Raw genomic sequence first — 27,784 nt, forward strand, 5'->3', positions numbered from 1 at the left:
CCGCAACAAATACTAACTAAAATATGCTAAATTTTATAGTAATAAACAAATAAACAAACTCTCTTCTATATTTATAATATTAGTATACATTAAAATATATCGAATTTTGTGTGTGTTTATTGACTTCAATTGTAACAAAACTAGTTATTTTGTTCTAAAAACTAAAGTACTGAATGAAATTATTAGTATGTAAATATATCTTTTTAGATAAAAAAAGAAATTTTCTGAATTAGTTTAAATCTGATGGAGTTATAAGGTAACAAACAAAAAAAAAACTTTTTCTTTTCACAAAAAAAAAACATATAAAAATAATATCAAATCAAACTTTCTCTAATTAATTGGTCGACATTTTTCTAATCAAATTTCAGATTTTTTTAATCTCTACAAACCTTAATCGCTCTAAATACGTATTAGTCAAATCGCATAAATTTTTACTTATACAAACGAAGTACATAAAAGTTACGACTTAACCACATTATGGCTAATTTCTAATTTTTCTTATGTTGGACATTTTTATTATTATTATTTTTTTTTACTTTTACTACTTTTTTAAAAGGCTTGTTAACGTTGCTAGTAATAAAAACCGTATAAAGGCCGTAGGGGTTCTCAAAATTGTGTACATAGATTGAGTATTTTGCAACTAATTTTGGATATGGCACCATTTGGGATTAGTCTATTTATATTTGTTCTAAACTCTTTACTCAAAAAATATTAAAAAAAAAACAGATATTTTTATAAATTTGGCTGTTTAAAATAAAGTTATTGTTAGAAATGAGAAACATTTACATATACGAAATTTTTTAAATTTCATTGTTTATTTCATTGTATCAGTGTATATTCTTCGACGTTTCTAAATAATCATCATCATCATCATATCAGCCGTTAACTGTCCACTGTTGAACATAGGCCTCCCCCATTGGAGGGTTTTGTCAATAGTTGTCATGCCTCCTGCCAAGGAGGGTTGGCAACCGCAGTTAGGTATTGGTGATGTTTAAAGAGGTACGTGCTGCCCATCGCACGAACAAGTTAACAAGTTAAGTTCTCTTAGTCGCCTTTTACTACATCCACGGGAAAGAAACACCTTGCTTTCCCAGCATTCTGTACCGGGACGATACGGCAAAAATATTATTGACACGGCACAATTAAATTAGTATAATGACCGTTTGTTTATTCAATTTATCAAAATATAACGGCAACACATGCGAACTCATATACTCTTAAAACAAATTTTTTAATTTATTTTTTGGTCGTGTTTCATTTATTCTTTTTTTTTGATTTGAGCTTTCTAAATTCAAAATTATTTATAACACACATTCATTATAATGTACTTCGTCATGTTCTAAATTCAAAATAAATTTTTAAATAAAGAATTCGTATATCGCGAACAGGTTCATTAGTAAAGGAGCCCTTATCATCGCTCGGTGTAATTTTCATTATTTATTACTGTGCCCCAGTCAGCGATCTATGCGATAGTGTCACCTTAGTTATTTAGTGGTTTTTCTCTAATATCACCGTCGCCGTTTACAGTTACGAGTAATTTACGCAATAAAGATGTTAATCAACGGTTATTTTTAATGTCACCGCATCAGAAATAAAATGTTAGTTTTTTAAGCGAATTCAAAATGGAGCATTTGTCAATTTACCTATAGTAAACTATTTTTCTGTACGTGACGCAATATTTTAAAAATCGATTTATTATTATTAATCGATTTTGATAATTAGTTTTGTAATTAATGGGGATTATTACTGTGTTGATAACTTTTTTTACGAATGAAGTAGTAAGAATTAGCATTCTAAATTAAAATAGATCTTAGGACGGTAGCAAGTGACAAACAAACTCACTTTCATATCCATAATATAAATAACGAGACAAAGTACGTAAGATGAAGATTTTTTGAAACCTATTTGCATTCTAAAATGTTATAACTATTTTTAAATGAACTCTTTAGTCTAGCCGTTAGAATTAGCATTCCAAATTAAAAAAAGATATAAGGAAGAAGTAGCAAGTGACACAAACTTATTTTTACATATAAACATAATATATGAAAATAAGTACATACATACATGTCTGTAACGTCTGTCTCCCATTAGGGTAGGCAGAAACAATGAAACACTAAATGTGTCAATTAATTCAAACCTCTTTTGTTTCATTCACATTCATCAATTTTTCATAAACGCTCGCAGGTTACGGGTACTTTTAATTTGGTCTTTCTTCAGCACATCGCCTATTTGGTCGATATACGTCCATCTAGATTGGCCTCTACCGACATCTACATTCATTCTTGCATAACAAATCTCTTTCGTATTTCTTCTTTCATCTATCCTCTCCAAATGAGCAAACTGACGCAACATTTCCTTCTCGATTTTTGTCACTACATCATCTTTCAGTCCACACTTATTTCGTGAAAATAAGTTTATGTTAATAATTAAATATTCGATGATAGTATAAAATATTTTCTAAACTTAATTACATTGTGAAAAAGCACAACTATTTTTAACTAAACTATTTTTGAATGAACTCATTATAGTAGCCATTAGAATTAGCATTCTAAATTAAAAGAGATGTTAGGAAGACGTAGTGGTCGTTTACTCTAGTCTATTACGCGCTGTGTCCACGTGCCTAGAATATTAAGTGTAGGATTAACTAAAGGCGTAAACGGATAACCACCGCCGTAGGATTGAATTGTCTCATTTAAATTCATAGGTGCAGGATTCTTAGTCTTTATCGACACACTTCAAAGATGGTGTTTTCAAGTTGACTGTTTTTTTTAAGTACAGTTGCTAATTCTGAAAAGATTAGAGATTTTGATGGGTACTTTTCATGTTACTTCCAAGAGGTGAGATGTTTCTTGTGCTTGTATATTACGCATTTTCTTTCCCAATTAACAAAAATTATACTATCTATGCTTATACGTTTGTTTTTTTATTTAAAAGGTATGAGAGAGAAATTACAGGATACATTTCAAGAATAACAGTATTTGGACTTTGTTGTTGAATTTGGACGTTATAAATGCACTATGAGGCCAAAGTAGGCATCATAGGGCATTCCATAGACCGTGGTTGCTGTTCATGTCTGTACGCGACATTTATCATTTCAAACTGCGTGCTCTTTTATTAATTAATAATTTATTTCCATAAACACGAATATAGTCATAAATTTAATTTTGCATTTTATATAAAACGTTATATTTTGCTATCGTTAAGCGTACAAATATTATTAAATACTAATAACAAAAAATACCATTAAAATTATTTACAGTAAGTATTAATTAAAAAGTTAATAATATTATAATAATATTAATTAATGGTACCCTTAAGTCTCTGTTAAATTTATTGCAACACAGTTTATTTTCGTTTTTTTTAAATCGTGTTACGTAATTTGGTAAAATGCACGCTACCATTCCAAATATATTGCTGTGAGCTAGTATAAATTTACATTCATAAACTAACAGAGTATTTATATTATAATTTTCATAATAAATTCTTAGACTATTCAGAATTAAGATTGTCAAGTGAATTTTGTATGAAAACTTTTTTATGAATCCCTCCATGTGAGATTGTGAAGAGAATAAAAAATGTGGGATAAGCAATTAAAAAGTATTCAGCCAGCTTTCATCGTAAATGTGCATTTCTACTGCAATGCAGAATTACATGCATGTATTTTGTTTATGAATGAATGAATGAATGAATGAATACTGCATACGTCAAATTTAATGAATAAAAAACCAAAAATGGGGAAAAAACGTATAACATGAAAAAGTTGAGGTAATAAAATAATAAAATGGAAAAAGGATGTTGAAAGGAATGAAACTACCACAGGGCGTCCAGCTGAAGAGTTAGTTAGTCATTATATTATACTAGCAATCTACCCCAGCTTTACACAGTTTTTTTATAAATACATGGGCACATGTTACTCGCTAATAATAATGATTTCTGAAAGTGGAAAAAAATTAAAAATCGATTGAGTATTTTTGAGTCTATCCATTTAAATGAACTAATATTGTTTTATAATTATAATAGTTTGTGTCTATATTAAGTTTACGAGTATTATTGTAATCTTTTGGAGGAAACAATAAAGAGTATCTATCTAAATATACAAAAAAATTAAATATTTTCTTTTTGTAAAATTAATTCAGATCACAAATCTTTTTATCGTTTTCGACTTTATAATCTTTGGGAAAAATATTCAGTCCTTTGAAGCGATGCTATACTAATTTCGATTTCACCTTGTATAAACCTGACAACTGGATTTCAGGGGAAGGGATTGTTAGTAATGGGGAGGTTAGTCCCCATTGCTATCAATATACTCTATCAGGTCGACCTCCACGCGATTCCCCTGGAAACTATCGTAACTAATTTATCGTTGAATTCGTCACGATGGGCTAACTGACCTGCCTTTTCATCCTCACCTATCACTGGTACCCCGCCAGTGTATACCGACAGGCGGGGTTATCATGCCATTTTCACCCAATAAAAGACACAGCCTTCTTTTTTTTGGCAGTCGGGTAAATATAATAAAATATACATGATGTATGTAGAAGTGCAACAACTATACTAGAGTACTACAACTATACTACAGTTCGCTAGATGTTTCGTAGTAAGGTAGACGTATTGTTTGTATACGCGGAATAATAACATTTTATAATGTACGAGTGCGCGGTCTAAATTATTAAGAGATGGCGGATAATATAATAATTAGTGAACTTTTAGCATTTATTCAAAACAAAATAGACATTTTGGATGAACTTAGTATCATGCAAATATGTGCTTCGAATTATTCAGATTCTGAAATTGAAACGGGGAAAAATGTATTGTATTGTGCGTGTGGAAATGGATCCAGGAACATTCACAGAAAGGGCGACGACAAGAAGAAGAAAAATGTGAAAGATATCATTACAGTGCTTAAAGAAGTGGATCCAGACAAACAACCAATTTTCGTTGCGCGTGACTTAAGTCGCCTACCGTCTGTAACCTTTGACTATGTAGATGTGACTCGTCTATTGAAAGATATGTCTATGATGCGAACAGAATTAAATGAATTTCAGACGAAAGTTAGCTCCGAGTTAACTGAATTACACTTATCAATGACGATAAATAAGCAAGATAAAGACACAAGGATAAATAGTAGCCCGACGACTCCGACGAGAAATAGGAGTATTAATGCAGAGCTTCGCCCGCTACCGCCTGTCGTTGTGCCGTCGCCGGTGCACGGCGGCACGCTGGACGTGACCGACACCGTTCATACACCGACCTATCGTGATATTGTTCACCGGACACTGTCGAGTCAAACGAAAAGCGCTCGTAAGCGGCACCGCATACATGGTACAATATCGCCTGCGAGTGCAGTGACTGGGAAGTGTGGAGTGGTTGCGCAGTTAATGTCGAAAAATATAGTAATACCTACATCTAATGAGACTCTTGAGAACAACAATAGTGAGCAATTCACTGTTGTTAAATATAAAAAACGTAAACAAAAACTTATTAATATGCGTGGTACTTTAGAAAATACGGCTAAAATTCAAGTAGCTGAATCACAGTGTTCGATTTATATTTCAAGGGCATCAAAAACTGTTACGGAGTCAAATATAAAGGCTCATATTCAGGATATGGGGGAAGAATGCTTTAATGTTGAGCTACTCAAACAAAACCGAGAGACGTCATTTAATTCTTTTAAGGTTAAAATATCAAGTAATAAAATAAATACCTTCCTAAATTCTAGTTTCTGGCCAGTAGGATTGGTATTTCGACGTTATCGAGAACGAGTGATTCGTACCGCTTCTAATAACACACTTTATGGATAAATCTAACAAGGTATCTATATCCATGGCTACTTTTAATTGTAGATCGATAAAGAGATCTGTTAATCAGATTAGAGATTTGTGTAAGAGCGTTGATATCCTAGCGTTGCAGGAAACATGGTTGCTTCCTCATGATCTTAATTTTGTGAATGAGATTGACAGGGACTTTGGATGTTTTGCAAAGTCGTCTGTGGATACATCCGTTGGGTTATTGAAAGGCCGACCCTATGGAGGTGTTGCACTGATGTGGCGTAAGTCTGTTTTCTCGAAAGTGTCTATTATAGAGTTCCCTAGTGACAGACTGGCTGCTGTGCAAATTAATGTCGATGGGCATAGTATTGTCGTGATATGTGTTTATCTACCATATGATGAGGGAAGGGAAGAGAATTTGCTAGAATTTACTAACTGTTTGGGAAGTGTACAGGCGATAATAAATGACGCAGAAACGGAGGCTATTTACGTGCTTGGAGACTACAATGCACATCCTGTATCTAGGTTTGGTAACGAGCTACTGTCATTCTGCTCAGAACAGTCACTAGTGTGTGTTGATCGAGAGTTGTTAGAGGATAGTACTTATACTCATATGAACGATGGATGTGGTACAAGGCGCTGGTTGGACCATTGTGTGGTGACAGCTGCTGCTCGTGAAACTGTCTCGGCGGCTCGTGTGGACTACGGTGTGTACTGGTCGGACCATCTCCCGCTAATAATTTTGTGTGAACTCAGTACTGTCGCTAAGAAAATAATAATTGATAATACAGATGATGTGTTGTGTGGTGTTCGCTGGGGGGAAAGGAATGTTGAGCAAATACATTTATACTCTGACTATTGTTATGATAGATTGCAAAATTTTAAATTGTCTAGTCAATGTGTCAACTGTTGTAATAATCACTTTTGCAAAAAGCATTTATTTTTATTGGACAATTATTATAATAATATAGTACAAATTCTACAGAATGGTGCAATAAAGTATGTAAGTCGAGGTGCACGGAAAAAGAACAAACATATATTAGGTTGGAACTACCACGTAAAACGTTTACATCAAACAGCCAAAATTCATTTTGACTGTTGGGTGCTAGGTGGTAGACCGGTGACGGGCGACATTTATAAAAATATGGTTGATACTCGTAAGGCTTTTAAAAACAAGTTGAGGTGGTGCCAGAATAATGAGGATCAAATTAAAATGAATATATTAGCCTTGCACCAAGCGAATAAAAACTTTGGCAAATTTTGGAGAAGCACGAGACGACTTGATTATGGATCAAGTATACCGGCTAGTATACAGGGTGAATACAATCACAAATCGATTGCTGACTTATTTTCGCGCCATTTCCTTGTGAAACCTCGTTCATGTCGTGCTGCGGTGTGCCACGAACGTACAACAAAGGAAGCATCTGTGGTAATTACGTGGCGCATACAGACTTTGGAGATATGCCAAGTGTACGGCGAGAGGAAAATGTGGATAAACTGCCAGCTCGCGACGTTGAAACGAGCATAATTAACTAATTCCAAGTTGTTCCGCGTATGATGTCGCTTTTCATTCATTGTTTTTTCTCAGCTCAACGGGTTTTTCATTATTTTAACCCATAATAAAACAAGAAATAATCCTTTATAAGCATATCACTTTTTAAAAGGGCAGCAGCGCACCTGCAGTGCCTGTGGTGCTGCAGGTGATTATGGGAGGTTATAGTTATAATGTGAGCCGTATGCTCGATTGCCCGGTATTAAAAAAAATACGTAGTAGATTTTTTTTATTAAGATACAGGCTGTTAGGACTTAGGATTATTATGATTATTAGAAGGATTAGGATTACTTAGGATTATGACATAGTTCAAACTCCAAATTTCCCACAAGTTTCAAACTATACCACTTGTCTAAGTTAAAAATACTTTTTTAATTGTGGAGATGATCTAAAAATACTATTTTATAAATTTATTTAAGTATAGTAAGATGTTTCATTTAGGCAATGCATAGGGGGTATCATGGGCGAAACAGTATACTCTGTTATGTCTATGGTACTGCTCATGTCTATAGGCGACGGTTACCACTTTCCATCAGGTCGGCCGTCAACTTGTTTGCCATTCTAAGTAGTATAAAAAAAAATTTCAAAATAAAGGAAAAATGGTTTGAAAAATACATTTGACAGATATGGTTTTTTCCTGCAATGGACATTAAAAAGGTATTCAAACACGATCAACTTAAAGTGAAATTGTTCTTTTATATAATTTTTGGGCATTTAATGTTATGATGAAAATTTCCACCAGTATGCAAAGAAAGGTTAATATATTCATTATTGGATCAGTATATTCACTATAATATTCACTAAAATATATAGTTATTGATAGCAATAGTAATATATAAATATGTCCCATCCCTCCTTGAAACATAATTATATTGGGTTTTTATTTTATTCAGACTTCTTGTGATGAATTGTATCTTAACGTTAGATATGTGATTTTCCTCAAATGAAGAGAATGTAAGTATGCAAATGAAAATGTGATTTAAATAGACGCATTTAATATAATTAGTTATGGGGTTATTTTTATCCATATACCTACTGTAGTAATTCGTGATTGGTAGCAATAAAATCTAGACAGGACGGTATTAACACTGAAATAAACAGCATATTCGATTTTCTACCTTATTACCATTAGAAAATATCTATAACAACTGCAGCAAATAAAGCATGCTGAGTAGAACAATTATTTTATGAGCCATTATTTATTCTATTGGCACTAAGGTATATTTATTAAGGTTCGATATGAAAATAGTATTTTAAAATTAGTATGCCAAATATGATGCATGGCAGGGAAGAGGCAGGGAAGAGGCAGTATTTGTATATTGTATTACATTCAATTTACATTTTGTGTAGGCATTTGTTATTCATTACAAATTAGTCTAGTTTCGCGTAATAACATAGAGAGCTCACGTATATAATGTTTGGAAGTACCAACGATGTTTGTACCATTTACACTTGCAAGCTGGTATATTATTATATCAGGCGTTAACTGTCCATTGGTAAACATACGCCTCCCCCATAAGGATTTTTTTTTATTCAACTTAGAATGGCAAACAAGCTGACGGCCCACCTGATGGAAAGTGGTCACCGTGTTGGTGTCCGTGGTCACAGGTGTTATAATTCCTCCGTACCCAGTAAATTCACGCCATATCCCACCCTTCAAACCGAAACACAGCCATGCAAACACAACTACTTTACGGTTGAAGCACGAATGGGACAGAGGTACCCAAGCAATCGACTTTTGTACAAAGTCTCCCTCTGGTATTTGCCTAATGGTTTTTGCCAGTAGTTGCCTCACTTAATATATGGTTGAGCAACCGCAGTTAGGCTTTGATAATGTTTTAAGAGGGATATATGCTGCCTATCCCTCGATCATTAAATTCTCTTAGTAACCTCTTACGACACCCACGGTACAGGAAGGAAGCCATGTCGAGATCACATACCAGTGTAATATTAAATTTAAATAGCTATTCGCTGTTTAAATTCAATTTCGCTATTCATTCCACTCCATTGTTCTGCTTTTCTTTCCCTTTCCTTCATTCTTGAGGCCTCATGACTCTGGAAGGCACTATCTATTGACAGACAAGTGTCCAACGAATTTGCTTTTAAAACATTTTTAATAGTAAATTTGTCTACGAGTCTCTTATAAAGAAGCTATGAAAACAGTGCATTATCTTCTTCATCATTATCACCTTTGATCTTTATCACTTTTGTATTGATATTATAGTATAATATCGTGTATATATGTATATTTATATTTGTATGTATGCTTTTATGAGATCTATTTTTTTAAAGTATTCATGTATGTATTTATATAATCATAATGTGCAGTAGTTTTCCAGTGTATTTGTAATTTGTAAGTCAATTTGATTACATCTATTACTGTTTATTTACAAAAAAATTTAATTTTTCACCGCATAATTACATTTCTGTTTTGCCAGAGGTTGACTGGGAGAGGATGCTGTGTAGCATTAAGTCCGCCTTTTGTACTAAATTTATTTTTGGGTTGTGATCAATAAAGAATATGTAAATAAATAAAATAACAGCACCTCTGTGAAACATGAAAACATATAGGTATAAACATTTTTAATGGATGCCTATTTTAATGGACGTTTTTGATACATAACATGCTATCTACCTAATTAAAATACAGGTCTTATATATAGTTTCATATTTCTTTCTTTTTCCTATATACATCTATTTACGATTTAATAATAAAAATAAAAAAATACCGTGTAGAAATGACATTTCGAAAAACTGGGTAATAACGTCTCCATACGGGTAATTTTCCACTAGATTTAACATCCGTAAATAGTCGGTACTACCCACTCCATAACTCATACAAAAACTGTGTGTTAACTAAAAAAGAATTCATTAAATGCGTGATAGAAAAGACTGGAAGAAAAAGGCAACAAAATTTTTATGATATGTATAGTTCCGTGTGGTCCCGGCTTAAAATAGGCTACCCCTTCCTTTCCCGTGGGTGTTGTAAGAGGCGTAAGACTAAAGGAATTTATGGTGGAGGAATGGTCAGCAGAATCCCTCTTAAAACATCAGAAAAAGCTAAATTGCGATTGCCAATCCACCTTCAAAGCGTTGCAATTAATAGCAAAACATCCTTATGGGGGAGGCTATGTTTAGCAGTCGATAGATAACGGTTAATATAACAACATAATAGATTAGAAATTAAATATATGCCATTAATAAATTAATTAGTTGTGCTTTATTTGTTCATTTTATATATTTAATTATACATAATAAATTTAAAAAGTACAAGTACAATATTATATCCTTACTAACGACATTTCTCCATAACACAATAAAATATTATATCCATAACAGTTATTTCTAAATATTAATAAACGTTTTTTTATTCAAGCAAACTTACTATAAGAATTTTTGTACAGTCATTTTTTTATGAGTCTACCATCCAGTTCGCAATACAATTTCAGCTGAGAAGAACGGGCAAGAAACTCAGCTGTTGATTTTTTGTTATAAGCGTATTAACTCGTATTGTTTATTTACCACTAACTTTTACCCACCACTTCGTTCGCGTGACCAGGATATCAACTGGAATAAAAAGAAGGGTATAGTCTTCTGCATTTCATATAGTACGGGTATACCAAATTTTATAGTGTTTCATTAAGCCGTTAAGGCACTATAAGGCAACAAACAAACAAACTCACTTTCACATTTATAATATTAGTAAGAATTCTATCAATAATCCTTAATTATAATCCTTACTAGTCGGATTAAAAAAAAATCATGTAAGACCTGACAAATCATATTGCTATTAAAGTTTTTTATTTTTGTTCTATTGTGTAGGAAAATTCCCAATTATTATTAAGAGCTAAATCAGTTATTTTACGTGAAAATGTTACAGAATTTTATGAATAGAGATTAAATGGAAATTCTCTTTACGAAATTATATTAAATTTAATATTATTGAGGTAGTTTTATTATAACATTAAATAATCATATTTGAATAAATGTATTAGATAGTCTAGTTGCGGTATAAAATTAAACTTACTTAATTCTGATTGAAATAAGTTTCAATCATATATTTCTAAGGAAATAGGATTTTTTTTTTCTGAAAGAATTAAATGACTACTCCAATATTTTTTTTAATAATTTTTTTTATTATAGATATACTTCAATTTTTTCATAATTGCTAGGTATGTGAGGAATAGAGCATAATTTTTTTTTATTTTTTTTTGCACCTTTTTCTTTTAATTTAATCAAATTCATGAATCTATGAAATATCGATGGAAAAATTAATCATCGGGTTGGAATTATTTAAAAAATATACATATAGGGTAAACAAAGTAAAGTCAATTTAAGAAATTATATTACGCCGCTTGAAAATGATACGCAATCAACATAATTCTAAGAAAATATAAACCTAAATGTGCGGTTAATCTAAGAAAATCTCGAATGTAATTAGTGTAAAATAGATTTACAAGCTTGACATTACGAGTAACTCACACACGCTGATAGAAGAGGCGAAGGCTTTCATTGGGCTCATTTCACTTATAAATCTACAATTTACATGTAGCCAACTGAATTACAACTTTACAACGCATGTAATAAAGATCAGTTTAGAACGGGAGTGGTGTCGAATGCAAATTTGCGAATCGCTAAGAACAAAGAGCCACTGCCAAATTGTTTCTGGGACGTATTAATGGAGACGCAAGTGTTCTTACGTCAAGTAAATGAATCGGAAGATTTTACAATTCCGAACGCAAATCAAGAATATGCTGAAACCTCAAGTTGTTTGAGCTGTGATTGTGTGTGTTTTTTTTTCTTTTGTAAATGTTTTATTGCTTTACTCGAGAGATGCGTGGTTACACGCATACTACCTATCGTAGTATTTTGTCAGTTAGGGTTCGATATTTCAAAATGTGACATCCAAACCTTTTATTATTATTTTACTTTTTAAACGTTCATATTTTTTGTATATTTATATGTTCATATTTTGAGGAAATGTGGTTTCCCAGTAAGCCGTACATATCCCGGCATAGAATAGGTAATGTCCTTTCTCGTGTGTATCGTAAGAGGCGATTAAGGGAGCTTATGGTGGAGGGATGGGCATCAGCGTCCTTCTTAAAACATCACTAAAAGCTAAACTGCGGTTGTCAACTCGCCTGTCAAGTGTGCCCATTACTGACATAACCCCGCTTATGGGGGAAATTCCCCCCTATGTTCAACAGCAGACAGTTACTGGTTGATATAATATGTTCTCCTACTATACATACAATATTTTAGGAAATATTTTTAAAAAATTAAGCGTAATGCATATCTTCCCTGTAATCTCAAGGTCGACAGAGAGCTTGCGATGAATGGAAATGAAGCAGAACATTGTAAATTAATTGTATTAAATTGTAATAAATTATATTTTTTATAACTTTTTTAATAATTGTGTTTTATTTTTGTTTACTGTGTACAATATTTCTGGTATGCAATATAACGGGTAAATAGTACGGAACTCCCACTGCGTAAGTTCTATACTTACTTTATGTTTATTTTCTTCTTAAGTAAAAACGGCGTACACGTTTTTCGTTTTCCAATCTGTCGAAGTAATAATTTATTTTCCTGCCATTTGCGAGGTCGATAAATTAGTTTACTACAATCTAATGTTTATTGTAATATTAATTTTTATTATAAAGATTCAAGATTTTTAAATATATTGTAAATATTTATTCTCCATTCATTATTCACAACTTATTTCTTACTATCAACTAGTGGATTCCTGATTCTTCTTCCACGTGAATTTGTATACAAATGTCCTTTCTATTAATCTATAATAATAACACGATTATTGATATAATAAATCTAATTCGAAGTACAATCTAAACATCTTTAACAAATTGGGGTATTTAATAAATTTGTATGATTATTAGCAGAAAACAAACAAACAGATGTTTACTTAATCTAAATAAATAAAAAGGGTAAATTATTTCTGTTGACAGCCATATTTGAACTTACGACTAGTAGTGGGCCTAATAACGAATATGTTAAAAGTCGATATCCAATAAATATTATTGGATAACAGACTTTAAACATATTCTAAAATAGACATCTAACTAATATGGGCGATATTGACATTGGTGATGACCTTTATATCATCGTCATCAGTTCAGCCATTATTCGTCCACTGATGGACATAAGCCTTCCCCATAGACTGCCATAAAGACAGCCACTTGCATCTAATGACTCCCTATAATGCATTTCAGATATTCGCCGTGTTGATCCCGCCATAGAATGGGCCACCCCTTCCTTTCCCATGGGTGCCGTAAGAGGCGACTAAAGGAATTTATGATCAAGGGATCTGCCCATCCTTCAGGTCGAGTGATAGGCAGTAGCGTCCCTCTTAAAATATCTCCAAAGACCTAACTTCAGTTGCCAATCCGCCTGCCAAACGTGGCAACTACTGGCAAAATAAATTCCCCAATGGTAACCACCGTGAAAATGACTTTTTATCCATCATAAATGCGCAGAAGTACCAATATATAGATATCGTATCGGTATCCATATCACACATACCTACTTACGATCTTTTAGGTTATTAGTCAATATAGTGGGGGGAAGAGATTATTAGTAATGGAGACTGAGAATCCCATTACCAACCATAATATATAAATACCCAACCAGGTCAACCACCTCGCGGTTCTCCCTGGAAACTATCATGGTTAATTCCTGATGAATTCATCATGATGGGCTAACTGGCTTGTTTTCATTCTCATCTATCACCCTTCACTGGTGCTCCGCCAGCGTAACCCATTAGCGCAGGCGGGGTTACCATACCATTTTCACCCATCAAAAAAAAAGTCAAGATAGTATACATGGCTACAATCCCCTCTACAAGCATAATATTGTTTCGTAAAATAGAGGTAGTTCAATCGTGAACGAACCGACAGATGATAACATCCAGCATGGTAATATGTAAATTACATACAACGGCACATTTCGTTGATATCCATATTGTAAATATTGTTTGGGAGTATGATGGATTTCTCAGCTTTTATGCTAATTATCAAATTATTCATTCATGTCACTACTACGGTACAGGCCTGCGAGCCTAGTGTAGTAATCACTGTATAATAAATTGTGTACCCGATTTTTAGCTACAATAAAGTTATTATTTATTTATTATTTATTTATTTATCATCAGCCTTTAACTGTCCACTGCTAAATATAAGCCTTTCTTTGAAGATTTTTCCAATTGTTACTACGCTCCGTAGGCAGGCTGGCAACCGCACTTAGGCTTTGGAGATGTTTTAAGAAGGACGCCACTGCCCCTTCATCGCTCTCCCTTAGTCCTCTCTTACGACACTCGCGGGAAAGGAAGATTGTGGCCTATTCTGTTGACGAAAGATGAGCTGCCGCCCATTCCTCGTCCATTGAATTCTCTTAGTCTTCTCTTACGACACCCATGGTATACGAAGGGTTGCACCATTCTATGCTGGGATCATACGGCGAATATATATAGACGTCGTTAAAAAATCAACATAAGTTGACTGGTAGAGAACACTGTCCGGTGTTAAGTTCACCATATATACATAGTTTCACTCTGCATTAATGTTTTTTTTCTTTTTTTTTATACAACTTAGAATGGGAAATAAGCTGACGGACTGCCTGATGGAAAGTGGTAACCGTCGCCTATAGACATGAGCAGTACCATGGACATAACAGAGTATACTGTTTCGTCCTTTGATACCCCCTATGCATTGCCATTCCTGAGAACTCAGGTGTTATTCCTCTGTACCCTGTAAATTCACGCCATATCCCACCCTTCAAACCGAAACACAGCCATGCAAACACAACTGCTTCACGGTTAAAACACGAATAGGACAGAGGTACTCAAGCAAACGTCTTTTGTACAAAGTCTCCCTCTAATATTTAAATAAATAAATAAGTTTTAGAAATGTATATGTCGTAAAGAATGGGGCAAATGAGAATCTCCATCTTTTGGAAATCACTTACAATAGCTCTCAAAAAAATAGAATATAAAATGGCCATCATAAATATAATGCAAAAGTGTGCAGTATTGTTATCAGACAAAATTGAAAATTAATAGAATAAATTACACCCTTCCCTCAAGGGTCATTCAAAATACATCATATTCCAGTGAACTTTCCACCCAGCCCTGAACAAAAACGTTATATTATATAGTACTTGTGTTTATAAAATTATGGCCCGACCCATGCGTCGAATGAAACTCATAATAAATTCAAATCTTGGAAATTGTTTTAGCAGCTGACTTGGTTTCCAGAAATTTCGCCAATTGTCCAAAATTTATGTGTTCACATCACCGCTGAACTAATATAACTTTCCATTCTGTACACATTGGTTTGTTCGTGTTTATCATTAATTCGAAATTATTTGTACATTTGAATAGAGTAAACGGTAGACAATATGGGTGTAATTGTATAGAACAGCGCTTTAGATTGTCAACTTACTGGCTTGTTTACGGTGCCCTTTCTAAATCGACAGTATTGTTTGATAACATCGAGTTACCCTTTTATAAACACTTTACTTGTTTTGATCTATATAAAGCGTATTGTCAAAATTGGTTTGTTTTTAAGGAAATATTCTAGTGGTGAGTCAAAAATATTTCTTTTCAAGAATTATGGGATGAAAGTAAAAATAGAGACTTCCGTACTAATTTGACAGCTGGACGTGCCATGTATTCTAAGCTTACTCTTAGAATACATGGAACGTCCGGCTGTCAATAAAAATCTTAAAGCTCTTATACTAGATGGACTCTTAGTCCAACTAATATTAGAGTTTAATATTTTTATTAGTTTTTCGGTCTATGCCTTTTTTAGATAAATGTATATTTTTATTGATAAAGTCCTTACTAATATTATAAATGTGAAAGTAAGTTTATTTGTTACTTTATAGCTCCTTAACGGCTTAACTAATTACTATAAAATTTATTATACATGCACTATGTGGGATGGAGAAGGATATAGCCTATCTTTTGTTCTGGTCAGTAAACAAATTCTGGTCACTGGTGGACGAATACGCGAGTAATAGCTAGTACTCCCATAAAAAAGATATCAATGACCTTGATTTCATTCTCTGCATAATTATTTTCTATAATCGATTTTATTTATAAACTATGTTATTAATATTTTTTACGTACGTAAAGTGCGGTTTCAAGGAAGATGCTTTTTGTAATCGCTCAGGCTGTGGGATGAGATCCTTGCAAAGTTATTTTCTAGAGACTACAGTATGGGGTTTTTCAAAAAGGCTATATTAAGGTTTCTTCAGGATCGGCAACGCGCACATAACACCTCTGCGTACATAGGTTACTACTAATCGTATACCATAAGACGGGCTGTAAGCTTGTTTTCCATCGTCGTGGTATCCAAAAAACCAGATGCTTCAATCATGACAAAACACAAGGAAGAACTATTAAATATTTTGTAGACACATTATATTGAGAAATAGAAATTAAAATATATAAAAAAAATATTAAATAATCACATTTTATATTTAAATACATTAATTAAATTTACAGCCCAGTTGTGTACTGTTTCTCGTTCTTTGCAACAAATAGCTTTTTGTTGGTCCATCGCTGTACACCACATCAAATTCTATATAAAAGAATATAAATATTCGATTATCAAATTATATCAATTATTTAATACATACTTCTTCAGCGCTTGGATTGAAAGTTAGTTATGTAAAGTATTTATGAATGTAAGTAAATATGTTAGGCTATATATTTCTGAAATTAATATATTGTTGTCAATAGTAAGTAATACGGTCGAAGCACCATGACAACTAAATTGCTTGGAAATAACTAAGATGATATATTAGTCCAAGACCGATTTGTCCTCTGCGATATGCTGTTTAAGCCGTGGTTACTTTTACAAGTGTGAGCGACAGCGTTTTTATATATCCAAAAAAATAAATAAAAATGAGTCATGCAATCTTAATAAAATAATAAAATTATGACTAGACGATATCTGTATGTAAATTTGAAATTTCATCATCTGTCTGTATATTTGTTCTAGCATTACATAAAAAGGACTACACCTAATAAAAAAAAAAAAACATTTATTGTTGTTTTGCTAAAGGATTAATTGAAAATTTGACTTAAAAAAATCTATTTATTTGGTTTTCCTACTTATAAAATCCACTGTAAGTAGTAGCGGGCAGTAAATTATCATTTGATAATTATAAATATAATATTGCTGCAAATGTTTTATAAGGAGAAGAAATATAAATACCTACCGCATAATAAACAAAAAGGGATCCTCTCGAATTTACGAAGCAGTAGACAGAAGTTCACACATCTCTGATGTATATAAATTAACCACAGTCATCTGACACACGCAGTTATAATCGCCTAATCTTCTCGTTACTAGGGGCATGTACCAATTACTGAAATAGTATAACAGTAAATTCAAATTCAAATCCATACTAATATTGTAAAATATATGAGTTTGTTCATTTGTCATCTTGATGCTTTAAAAGCTAAACTTAAATTTTAAAATAAATAAATAAAATAAACTAATTATTATGAAATTTAATACAGATACTATATAGGATGGAGATAGACATAGGCTATCGTTTTACCTGATCAGTAACCATTATCCCGGTTATGCAGACGCAGGCGCGGGTAAAAGCTAGTAATACTATAATAGATAGATGGTAAATTATATAAATATTGCTAGATATAACTTTAATTTTGAAATTTATTTATTTATAAAAAAAAATGTTTAATCCGCTAATGCCATCAAATGGAACCACAGCCTAGGTAACATGTTATAGTGAAACAAAAAAATAGTGTTGAATAACTGTGGCTAATAAAAATGATTAATTTCAGTAATTTGTTATTGGTGCAAAAAAATGAAATATGCGTAAAGATATGATGACAAATCCTAAGCCATTTATAATCCAATTTGCATGCGAAAACGTATTCTGTGATCTTTATTTGACTTTGTTGGACCATTTTAAATAATATATTTTGTTTTATAATCGTGTTATAAAATATACTGACATTTTTGCTAGAAGGTTACTTTGCACAAAAGACTGCGTGGGTACGTCTGTCCCACTCGTGTTTCTAACGTCAACGATCTCTGCGAAATGACAGTGTTTCGTGTCAAAGAGTGATGATAATGAAATTATGGAATGTGAAAGTATAAAATCCTAGTCCTCCGGAATGGTGGCACATGAGGGGTCCCATGGGCGATACAATTTATTTTATGACGTATATGGTAACTGTTCCTGTTAACACTTTCCTTCAGCTGAACTGTCAGTTTGTTTACAATTTTTAGTTGCAAAAAAAAGCTGTTTCGCCCATGATACCCGTGTTGCCATTAAAATAGTGTCATTATTTAGATTATTTCAGTCTACTTTGGTATTTTTCTTTGTTATATTTTTTCGTATATATATGTATATAAAGTTTATATAAATAAGCAAAAAAGGAAAGAAAAATCTCCAATTGTTCTTGAAATTATTGAAGTGTGTACAGCAATAAGGTTAGGATTTACATTATTTGTCATCGAATATGTGGATGTTAAATGGAGTATAAAGGAAGGATAGGTCTCCTATAGCTCTTATATAAAAGAAAATAGTTTAAAACTCTATAGTAATGTGTCTAATTTTGAATATCTATAATTTTTATTAAAAAAAAATATCGTGATTTAGAATAAAAAGAATGGTAGAAAAAGTGTGTAGAAAATTTGGCGATGAAAGGGCTTTAGTATGGGGTTGATAGGATATCAGAGGTCTATGGAACCTGAAAGTAAAGGATTGAATAGTATTTAAAGAATCATAAGATCTAAGGATGTGAGGAAAGGCGATAAGGGGTGTTTAAACATTTTTTTAAAAGAACCAAAAAGATTTGCAACATTCTATGATCCAATAATAATATACATTTTGGAACTTTCCAGAGTTGATCTAAAAATTAACATATCGAGAAATAAACCTACCACTTCATTTACAGAAGGTGACTGCACGAAAACCTCGCATATTCTCAATCACTATTACGCTGCATTCATCGCATTATGCAAAAGCACGTACATTATAGCAATTTACGCAGTGTTACAAATTATAAACTTATCGAGTTTATAACATGTTAAATTCCAGTGATAGTATTTATGCAACTTACACATGATATTATTTACTAAAAATTATAATTGAAACTGAATAATTGTGTTTAATTTATTATAATATATGTATATTATTACATTAGTTATTATTTAACAAGATCTTAAGACATTAATTAAAGATTAAATAAAGATTTAAGAAAAAAATTCTTTGAGATCATTGTGAACTGGTAGGGTAGGTACCTAGGAGACTTTTTGCTGCATTTGCACGCTAAATGGCTTGCCAACCGAATAATTATATCCAAGGATAATGGGTCGAACTTATATATTTTTATTTTTAATATTTTTATTAAATCTAATATTTTGGAAATTTTGTCACAGATAGTTTATTTATTTTTAATGTTATAATGATAAAATACTAACAGATAAACTGACAAAATATAAAAACAGAGAAAAAAGAATCAAAAGACATCTCTTTCTTTTCTATTTCGTATGCTACCCTAAAATTGTTTCCAAAAATATTTAATATTAGATTATAAAGTATTATGTTATATAGTATTCGCTTCGTTTTATTTTATTATATATAAATATATTATTTCATGTATTAAACTTAAGATAACTTTTAAAATTTATTTTATATAATATATCAAACATAATATCCACTATACTCTGTCTATTTCAAACGTAGTGTATTCATTTTATTAGGTATTCAGCAGCAGAGCATTATTTATTTATTTAAATAATTTTATTGACTGAATGAAAATATGATATAAAAGTTGGACTTATTTTCATTATAATTATTATAATCGCTTTTCTTATCAATTTACCCCACACACCAACTAAAACTGTAGCAATAATCATGGTTCGCATAATTTGTAGTCTGTTAACACAAACGCGCCATCATTTGACGATTGTTTAGGCTTTAGTTAAAGGACATTTAGCCTCTAATACGGGAATGTACAGAGGCAAATACGGGTATAAAATTGAAATTGAATCCAAAGCCAATTGATTATTAGTTTGTACAAGTAGCAAAACGGGAAACAAATTATCGAACGCGCGTATAACATTCGAATTTGAGTTCAGTTATGTTTGATGCAAGGTCCGTTTTACTATTTCGCAATGGGCATCCTTGTTCGTAGAAACCTCTTGAATAGTAATGTGACTTATTTTATAGCTTCTTAATTTAGTTTTATTATTTGGGACAACATATAATTTTACAATTATTCATTAAATAATGCAAAATACATAGAAATATGTTAATTATTGTAAAACAAACACCGCTGTCCACAGATTCCTACAGCTATGTTACTCTTAATTGATGTTACAGTCGTTATTAAAAACATTTATTGAACAAGCATTATAAAAATGTGTCTTACTATTATAAGAACTAACTCAGAAAATTTTAAGATAATCGGATATTATCTTCTGTCTCCGGATTGACATTGAAATTTCGAGAAATTTAACAATTTTTTTATTACACACAGAACGATTACTTGAATGACAAATAAGCATGATGTTAAGCGATCATGCACGAGCTTTTTAATGACTATGTAACTTTAGTATATTTAAATAAATACACATAATGTTAACAGATATTTAAAAGGATAACTGTTAAGTTTCATGCGGAATCTCAATAGATAATAATATTTAAAACTCTGCATTCATAACAAAATTAAGTTTTAAAAGTGCTTGTTATTTGCAAGCACTATCTATTTAAATAAAAATGATTAGAATAAGGTTTTTTTTTTATAACACAGGAGGAAAACGAGCATGCTGTCATCTGATGGCAAGTGACCACCGTCGCCCATGATCACCTGCAACACCAGAGGCATCGTAGGTGTTCTGCCGGCCTTTTAAAAAGAAATAAGCTCTTTTCTTGAAGGTTAGGATGTCGTATGAATATAATATTATATTTAATGACTATTTCCATAAAAGACCAATTAACTTTTTTTTACAAACAGGAAGATTGTATTTGATCTAGTATTAAGATTATTGAGACCGCTATTTTTAAGAAACAGTTGAAGATTCCTGCGTATGTACAAAATATTGCTACGATGGGAATAACATAACTTTTTCTGGTATAACTTGAAATATTGTTATTAAATTAATAATAACAAATAAAAACTGCATTAATTATAAACAACATGCAAGAGTTAATAGGATAAAATGCTAGTTTGTATTCTGTAATGTGTTTGCATGAAATATTGAATTGAATATGCTAATACGGATTACTGGATTTTGACGGACAATTTGTAATAATCACAAATTGTAGTGTGTTAAACATATTTCACCAGCGTCTATTATTAAAATCGAGAATGCAAAACAATATTCTAAAATTCAGATCATTCTAAATTAATCAACAATTGTATCATTTTCAGGTAAACAAATTATTTATAGCAAGAAGAACATATAGAAATAATTGTCAAAAGATAAGGCAATATTGATGATGATAATGATTTATATCGATTTTACTCACATTTTGAAATATGGAGAAGCCAAAAAAGTATGTTTTGGAAAATTTATTTGTCTGTCTGTATATTTATACTGGCAATTGGATTCTGAAAATATTCTGGGGAACTACTATACAAAAATGGATGTTATTTTCACAGTTGTATTCATCGTCATCATTATATTAATCATTAACTGACCATTGCTGAACATTGGATACTCCCAAAGATCATCATAAATAACGGTGCCGAGCCACCTGCAATTTTTTTTACTGTACGTTTAACTTAAAAACTGCAAGTTTTATCTTGATTTGTCTAGATGTGGCCTATTCCATTGATTTTCCTACTTTTAATTTGATGGATTAATCGAAGTAGGGTGGATAAACAGCCAGTATATATATATGTGTATATATACCTGTATATATAAATAGCTATACACACACACACACACACACACACACACACACACACACACACACACACACACACACACACACACACACACACACACACACACACACACACACACACACACACACACACACACACACACACACACACACACACACACACACACACACACACACACACACACACACACACACACACACACACACACACACACACACACACACACACACACACACACACACACACACACACACACACACACACACACACACACACACACACACACACACACACACACACACACACACACACACACACACACACACACACACACACACACACACACACACACACACACACACACACACACACACACACACACACACACACACACACACACACACACACACACACACACACACACACACACACACACACACACACACACACACACACACACACACACACACACACACACACACACACACACACACACACACACACACACACACACACACACACACACACACACACACACACACACACACACACACACACACACACACACACACACACACACACACACACACACACACACACACACACACACACACACACACACACACACACACACACACACACACACACACACACACACACACACACACACACACACACACACACACACACACACACACACACACACACACACACACACACACACACACACACACACACACACACACACACACACACACACACACACACACACACACACACACACACACACACACACACACACACACACACACACACACACACACACACACACACACACACACACACACACACACACACACACACACACACACACACACACACACACACACACACACACACACACACACACACACACACACACACACACACACACACACACACACACACACACACACACACACACACACACACACACACACACACACACACACACACACACACACACACACACACACACACACACACACACACACACACACACACACACACACACACACACACACACACACACACACACACACACACACACACACACACACACACACACACACACACACACACACACACACACACACACACACACACACACACACACACACACACACACACACACACACACACACACACACACACACACACACACACACACACACACACACACACACACACACACACACACACACACACACACACACACACACACACACACACACACACACACACACACACACACACACACACACACACACACACACACACACACACACACACACACACACACACACACACACACACACACACACACACACACACACACACACACACACACACACACACACACACACACACACACACACACACACACACACACACACACACACACACACACACACACACACACACACACACACACACACACACACACACACACACACACACACACACACACACACACACACACACACACACACACACACACACACACACACACACACACACACACACACACACACACACACACACACACACACACACACACACACACACACACACACACACACACACACACACACACACACACACACACACACACACACACACACACACACACACACACACACACACACACACACACACACACACACACACACACACACACACACACACACACACACACACACACACACACACACACACACACACACACACACACACACACACACACACACACACACACACACACACACACACACACACACACACACACACACACACACACACACACACACACACACACACACACACACACACACACACACACACACACACACACACACACACACACACACACACACACACACACACACACACACACACACACACACACACACACACACACACATACATATATATATATATAGTTCATGTTCATAAGTGACGGTCATCAGATGGATCGTAAGCTTGTTTTCCATTGCATATTGTATAAAAACAATGCGTATTTGTATCTCACTGATGTACTCGTAAACATGGGTTATAAAACGCTGACTTTTGTGTAGAACTGGGAACATTACCTGCAACCTTACGTAAGTCAATAAGTATTCAATAAACTTATATTACACTAAAACGAGTACGACACGTGCTGAGAAATATTTTTGTTTATTATTTCCTTTTTCGTTCCCGTCTTCAGTATTCATAGTTACGATAAGTGCTTCGGAATAGCTTGAAAGGTTGAATTATAATATCAGTTTGAAGATTTCGATCTTGAGAGACATACTGATTTTATTAAAGCTTTTTTGATTATTTTTAAATATCTTTCTTATATTTATTATCATCATATTAGTCGTTAACTGTTCTTTGCTAAACGTAGGCCTTCCCCTCATAAAGGGAGTTTTGCTAGTAGTCGCCACGCTTGGCGGGCGGGTTGGCAACCGGAATTAGACTTTGGTGATGTTTTAAGAGAGACGCTGCTGCCCATCCCGCGAAGATTAAGTACCCTTAGTCGCCTCTTACGACACCCACGGGAAAGGAAGAGAAAATTCTTGTATTGTTACCTATCTTTTACTCATAACTTCGTACGTGGGGATTTTGGAAGTAGGTACTCATTTCTAGATGACGTAACAAGATACAAAATGTGCATACTAGATTTTTAATTAAACCTCCAGGAACCTAAATGTGAAACTGCATTCAATTTGGTGCTGTAGTTATTGGGTAATGTTGGGACAAACATATAGATTAGACAGACAGGCAAAAATTCTAATTAATATTGTTTTGTCTCTTAGCTCTTATTATATTTAAATTAGGGGTCTTTTTTTATTTAAATATTCCTTAAATATTGACATTATATAAGCATCATCATTCAGTGACAATTTTATTATAGTAAGATGGGAAATATTGTAAAGATGTTTGGATATTTAATAAAATACTCCCACGTTCGAGTTATCTGTTAAAAAAATTAAATAAGATTTTATTTTAATAATTTCCGTTGTATATTTAAAAAAAATACTGAGAGTATTTTATTAATAAATGTTTTTTTTTTTTATTTAGAGGTTATTTAAATTTTGGGAAGTTTCAGATTACGGCTCTCTTAAACACGAATATACGACTGAAGTGTTTTGAATAAAAGGGATATGTGAAACTTTAACCTTTAACCAGTGACGTAATTTACATACACATTCATACACAAATAAAAACACATACACAAATTCAATTTATCGCTTAAAAATACACTCTGAGTAGTTTTTAAAAGAAAGGAAATCTAATTGTCTCGTTATCCTAGTTTCCATAGCTTGACACTGCATGCGTCGGAATTGTTTGCATTTCAAGTTTATAATTAACTGCGCAGCATTGTTAACTACAACTGCTTTAATGCCACGTCCTCGTAGTTTATTAATCTCAGTTATAAAGATAATATCCGGACTAACAATGAATAGGATTAACAACTTGAAATTTCAACAAATAAAATTATAAATGGTTTTAAATTGGAAAATTACAGATATGTATATCAGTTATATATTTTTTTCATTTACATGTATGTTATACAACATATATGTTCAAATATTATTTTGCAATCAATAAAATTGTCTTTGTTGTTGTCTTAAATTAATTTCTTTCTTTATTATTGAAAACGCTAACTATAATATAATTTAATATAGCATTTCGCAAAAAAAACCGACTTCAATCGTGGCCAAACTATATACTTATTTTATTTTAAAACTAATCTACTCAATTGATATTATTAAAATTTCAATCTGAAACTGCAATCTGATCGTAAAAAAAATCCCAAATCGGTTTATAAATGACGGAGTTATGAAGTAAAAAATTACAACTGTATTGTGAACCTCCTTTTTTAAGTTGATTGAAAACATTACGTTACTTTGTAACTTGTGAAGTAGTAAAAATAATTCCAGTCTCACCAACTGATAAAGTACCACATTTACAACTTAATACACTTGCAACAGTTGAACACCCCTGCATGCCACGAACACATTACTGCAAATGTTTGTAGCAATCCGAACTAATGGCGAATTAACGGAGCAGTCACTGTTAACACCTCAGGGGTAGTCAACACGCGATAATATTGATTTGCGACTGTGGTTGGGATGAGTACATATATTAAATGTATATATTTTTCGGGGTTTAATTTTTGATTTAGTAACATCATTACCTTTTTTTCTGAATTATAGATCTGGATCCAATGTGTTTTTGAACAACATAAAGGCTTTTAAGTTTAAACTTTTAAATTATAAAGTTATATCATCTCAAAAACTGGACATGTATTCGTAGATATACACGACAAACATTATTCTCTTTTACCATACCCGGGCAAGAAAAATCAGAGAGAGATAGTCCTAGTTTTATTATGAATCAATTTTAAGAAAACAAAACAAAAAAGAAATATATACTTTGGTATTTAAGTTTATTTTAATTAACTAAAAAGGGAATCTGACTTTAATTTTCGGGATTAATACAGTATAACTGACTATCCTATATGATCATCTTCCGTTATTTATCCATTATTTTTTTTATATCCAATCTTATTCCATAAGGTTGGCACTTGACACACACTTGGGTTGTCGATTGAAACTTTTAAAAAATAATTAATTACATTTTACTTTTACTATAGATTTTACAACCCTGATTCATATAGGCACTGAAAATTGACAAAGGCGAACCGAAACAGAACAAAATAAATTGGTACACTGATCTTTTGTAATTGAATCTTGTTCCAAATTAATTGAAGCGCTAAGTGGCTGAACGTGTCATGGGCAGAGTGGAATGTACCTACTTTAATTCGATTCCAACGACCCTCAGTTGCGTGTAATCTAATATTGGTTGTTGTTTGGGGGTAATAAGAGTTAGTACGAAATGGTAGTTAATTGTATAATGCGTGAAAAACTTTTACCAGAGGCAAACTTTATAGATAATTCGTATACCTTTTTATAGATGATAATGAAGTGACTATCGAAGTTTCTTCTATCATCTATGGAGAGGGACCAATGAAGAGTGATAAGTCAGGAATTAACCATGATGGTTTTCTTTTTATTGTTCTGGCTAAGGTTCGAAACTCAACCAGATTGTGATCATTTAAACTTATATAAAGAGATAGAAAACAATATAATTACTGATAAAACCCCCCAAATTAGAGAAAGCCTATGTATTCAGTATTGGACATTTGGATAATGAAACGTAAAGCGCAAAAGTCTAAATGTTAATACTGCAGTACATAACCAATAAAAATAATAAATAATATATACATATAAAGCTATTACTAATAAATGAAACGGAAAAATACATTTGTATATTACACCCAAAAAAAAAAGTAACAATATCACAAACAAAATGTAGGTGTAAAAGGTAATATTAGAAACAAAATTCATCGGCTAAATGAAATGGAGTGAACCTAATTGAATTTTCCTCCATGAAAAACTTTTTGCATTTCGACGCCGACCTTTATAATGGCGAAATGTCGGTTGTTTTATGAAA

General features: G+C 33.0%; 1 protein-coding gene across 1 annotated transcript; it reads left to right on the forward strand.

Moving 5' to 3' along the window:
• The first annotated feature begins 4,754 nt into the window (after positions 1-4,754).
• On the forward strand, positions 4,755-5,801 carry LOC128202282 (uncharacterized). Its single transcript, XM_052902045.1, has one exon. The coding sequence runs from the start codon at positions 4,755-4,757 to the stop codon at positions 5,799-5,801; it is 1,047 nt and encodes a 348-aa protein (XP_052758005.1).
• Positions 5,802-27,784: the final 21,983 nt, after the last annotated feature.

Source organism: Galleria mellonella, unplaced genomic scaffold (assembly GCF_026898425.1).
Source record: "Galleria mellonella isolate WM207_F2 unplaced genomic scaffold, CSIRO_AGI_GalMel_v1 utg87, whole genome shotgun sequence".
Taxonomy (NCBI): Eukaryota; Metazoa; Arthropoda; class Insecta; order Lepidoptera; family Pyralidae; genus Galleria; species Galleria mellonella.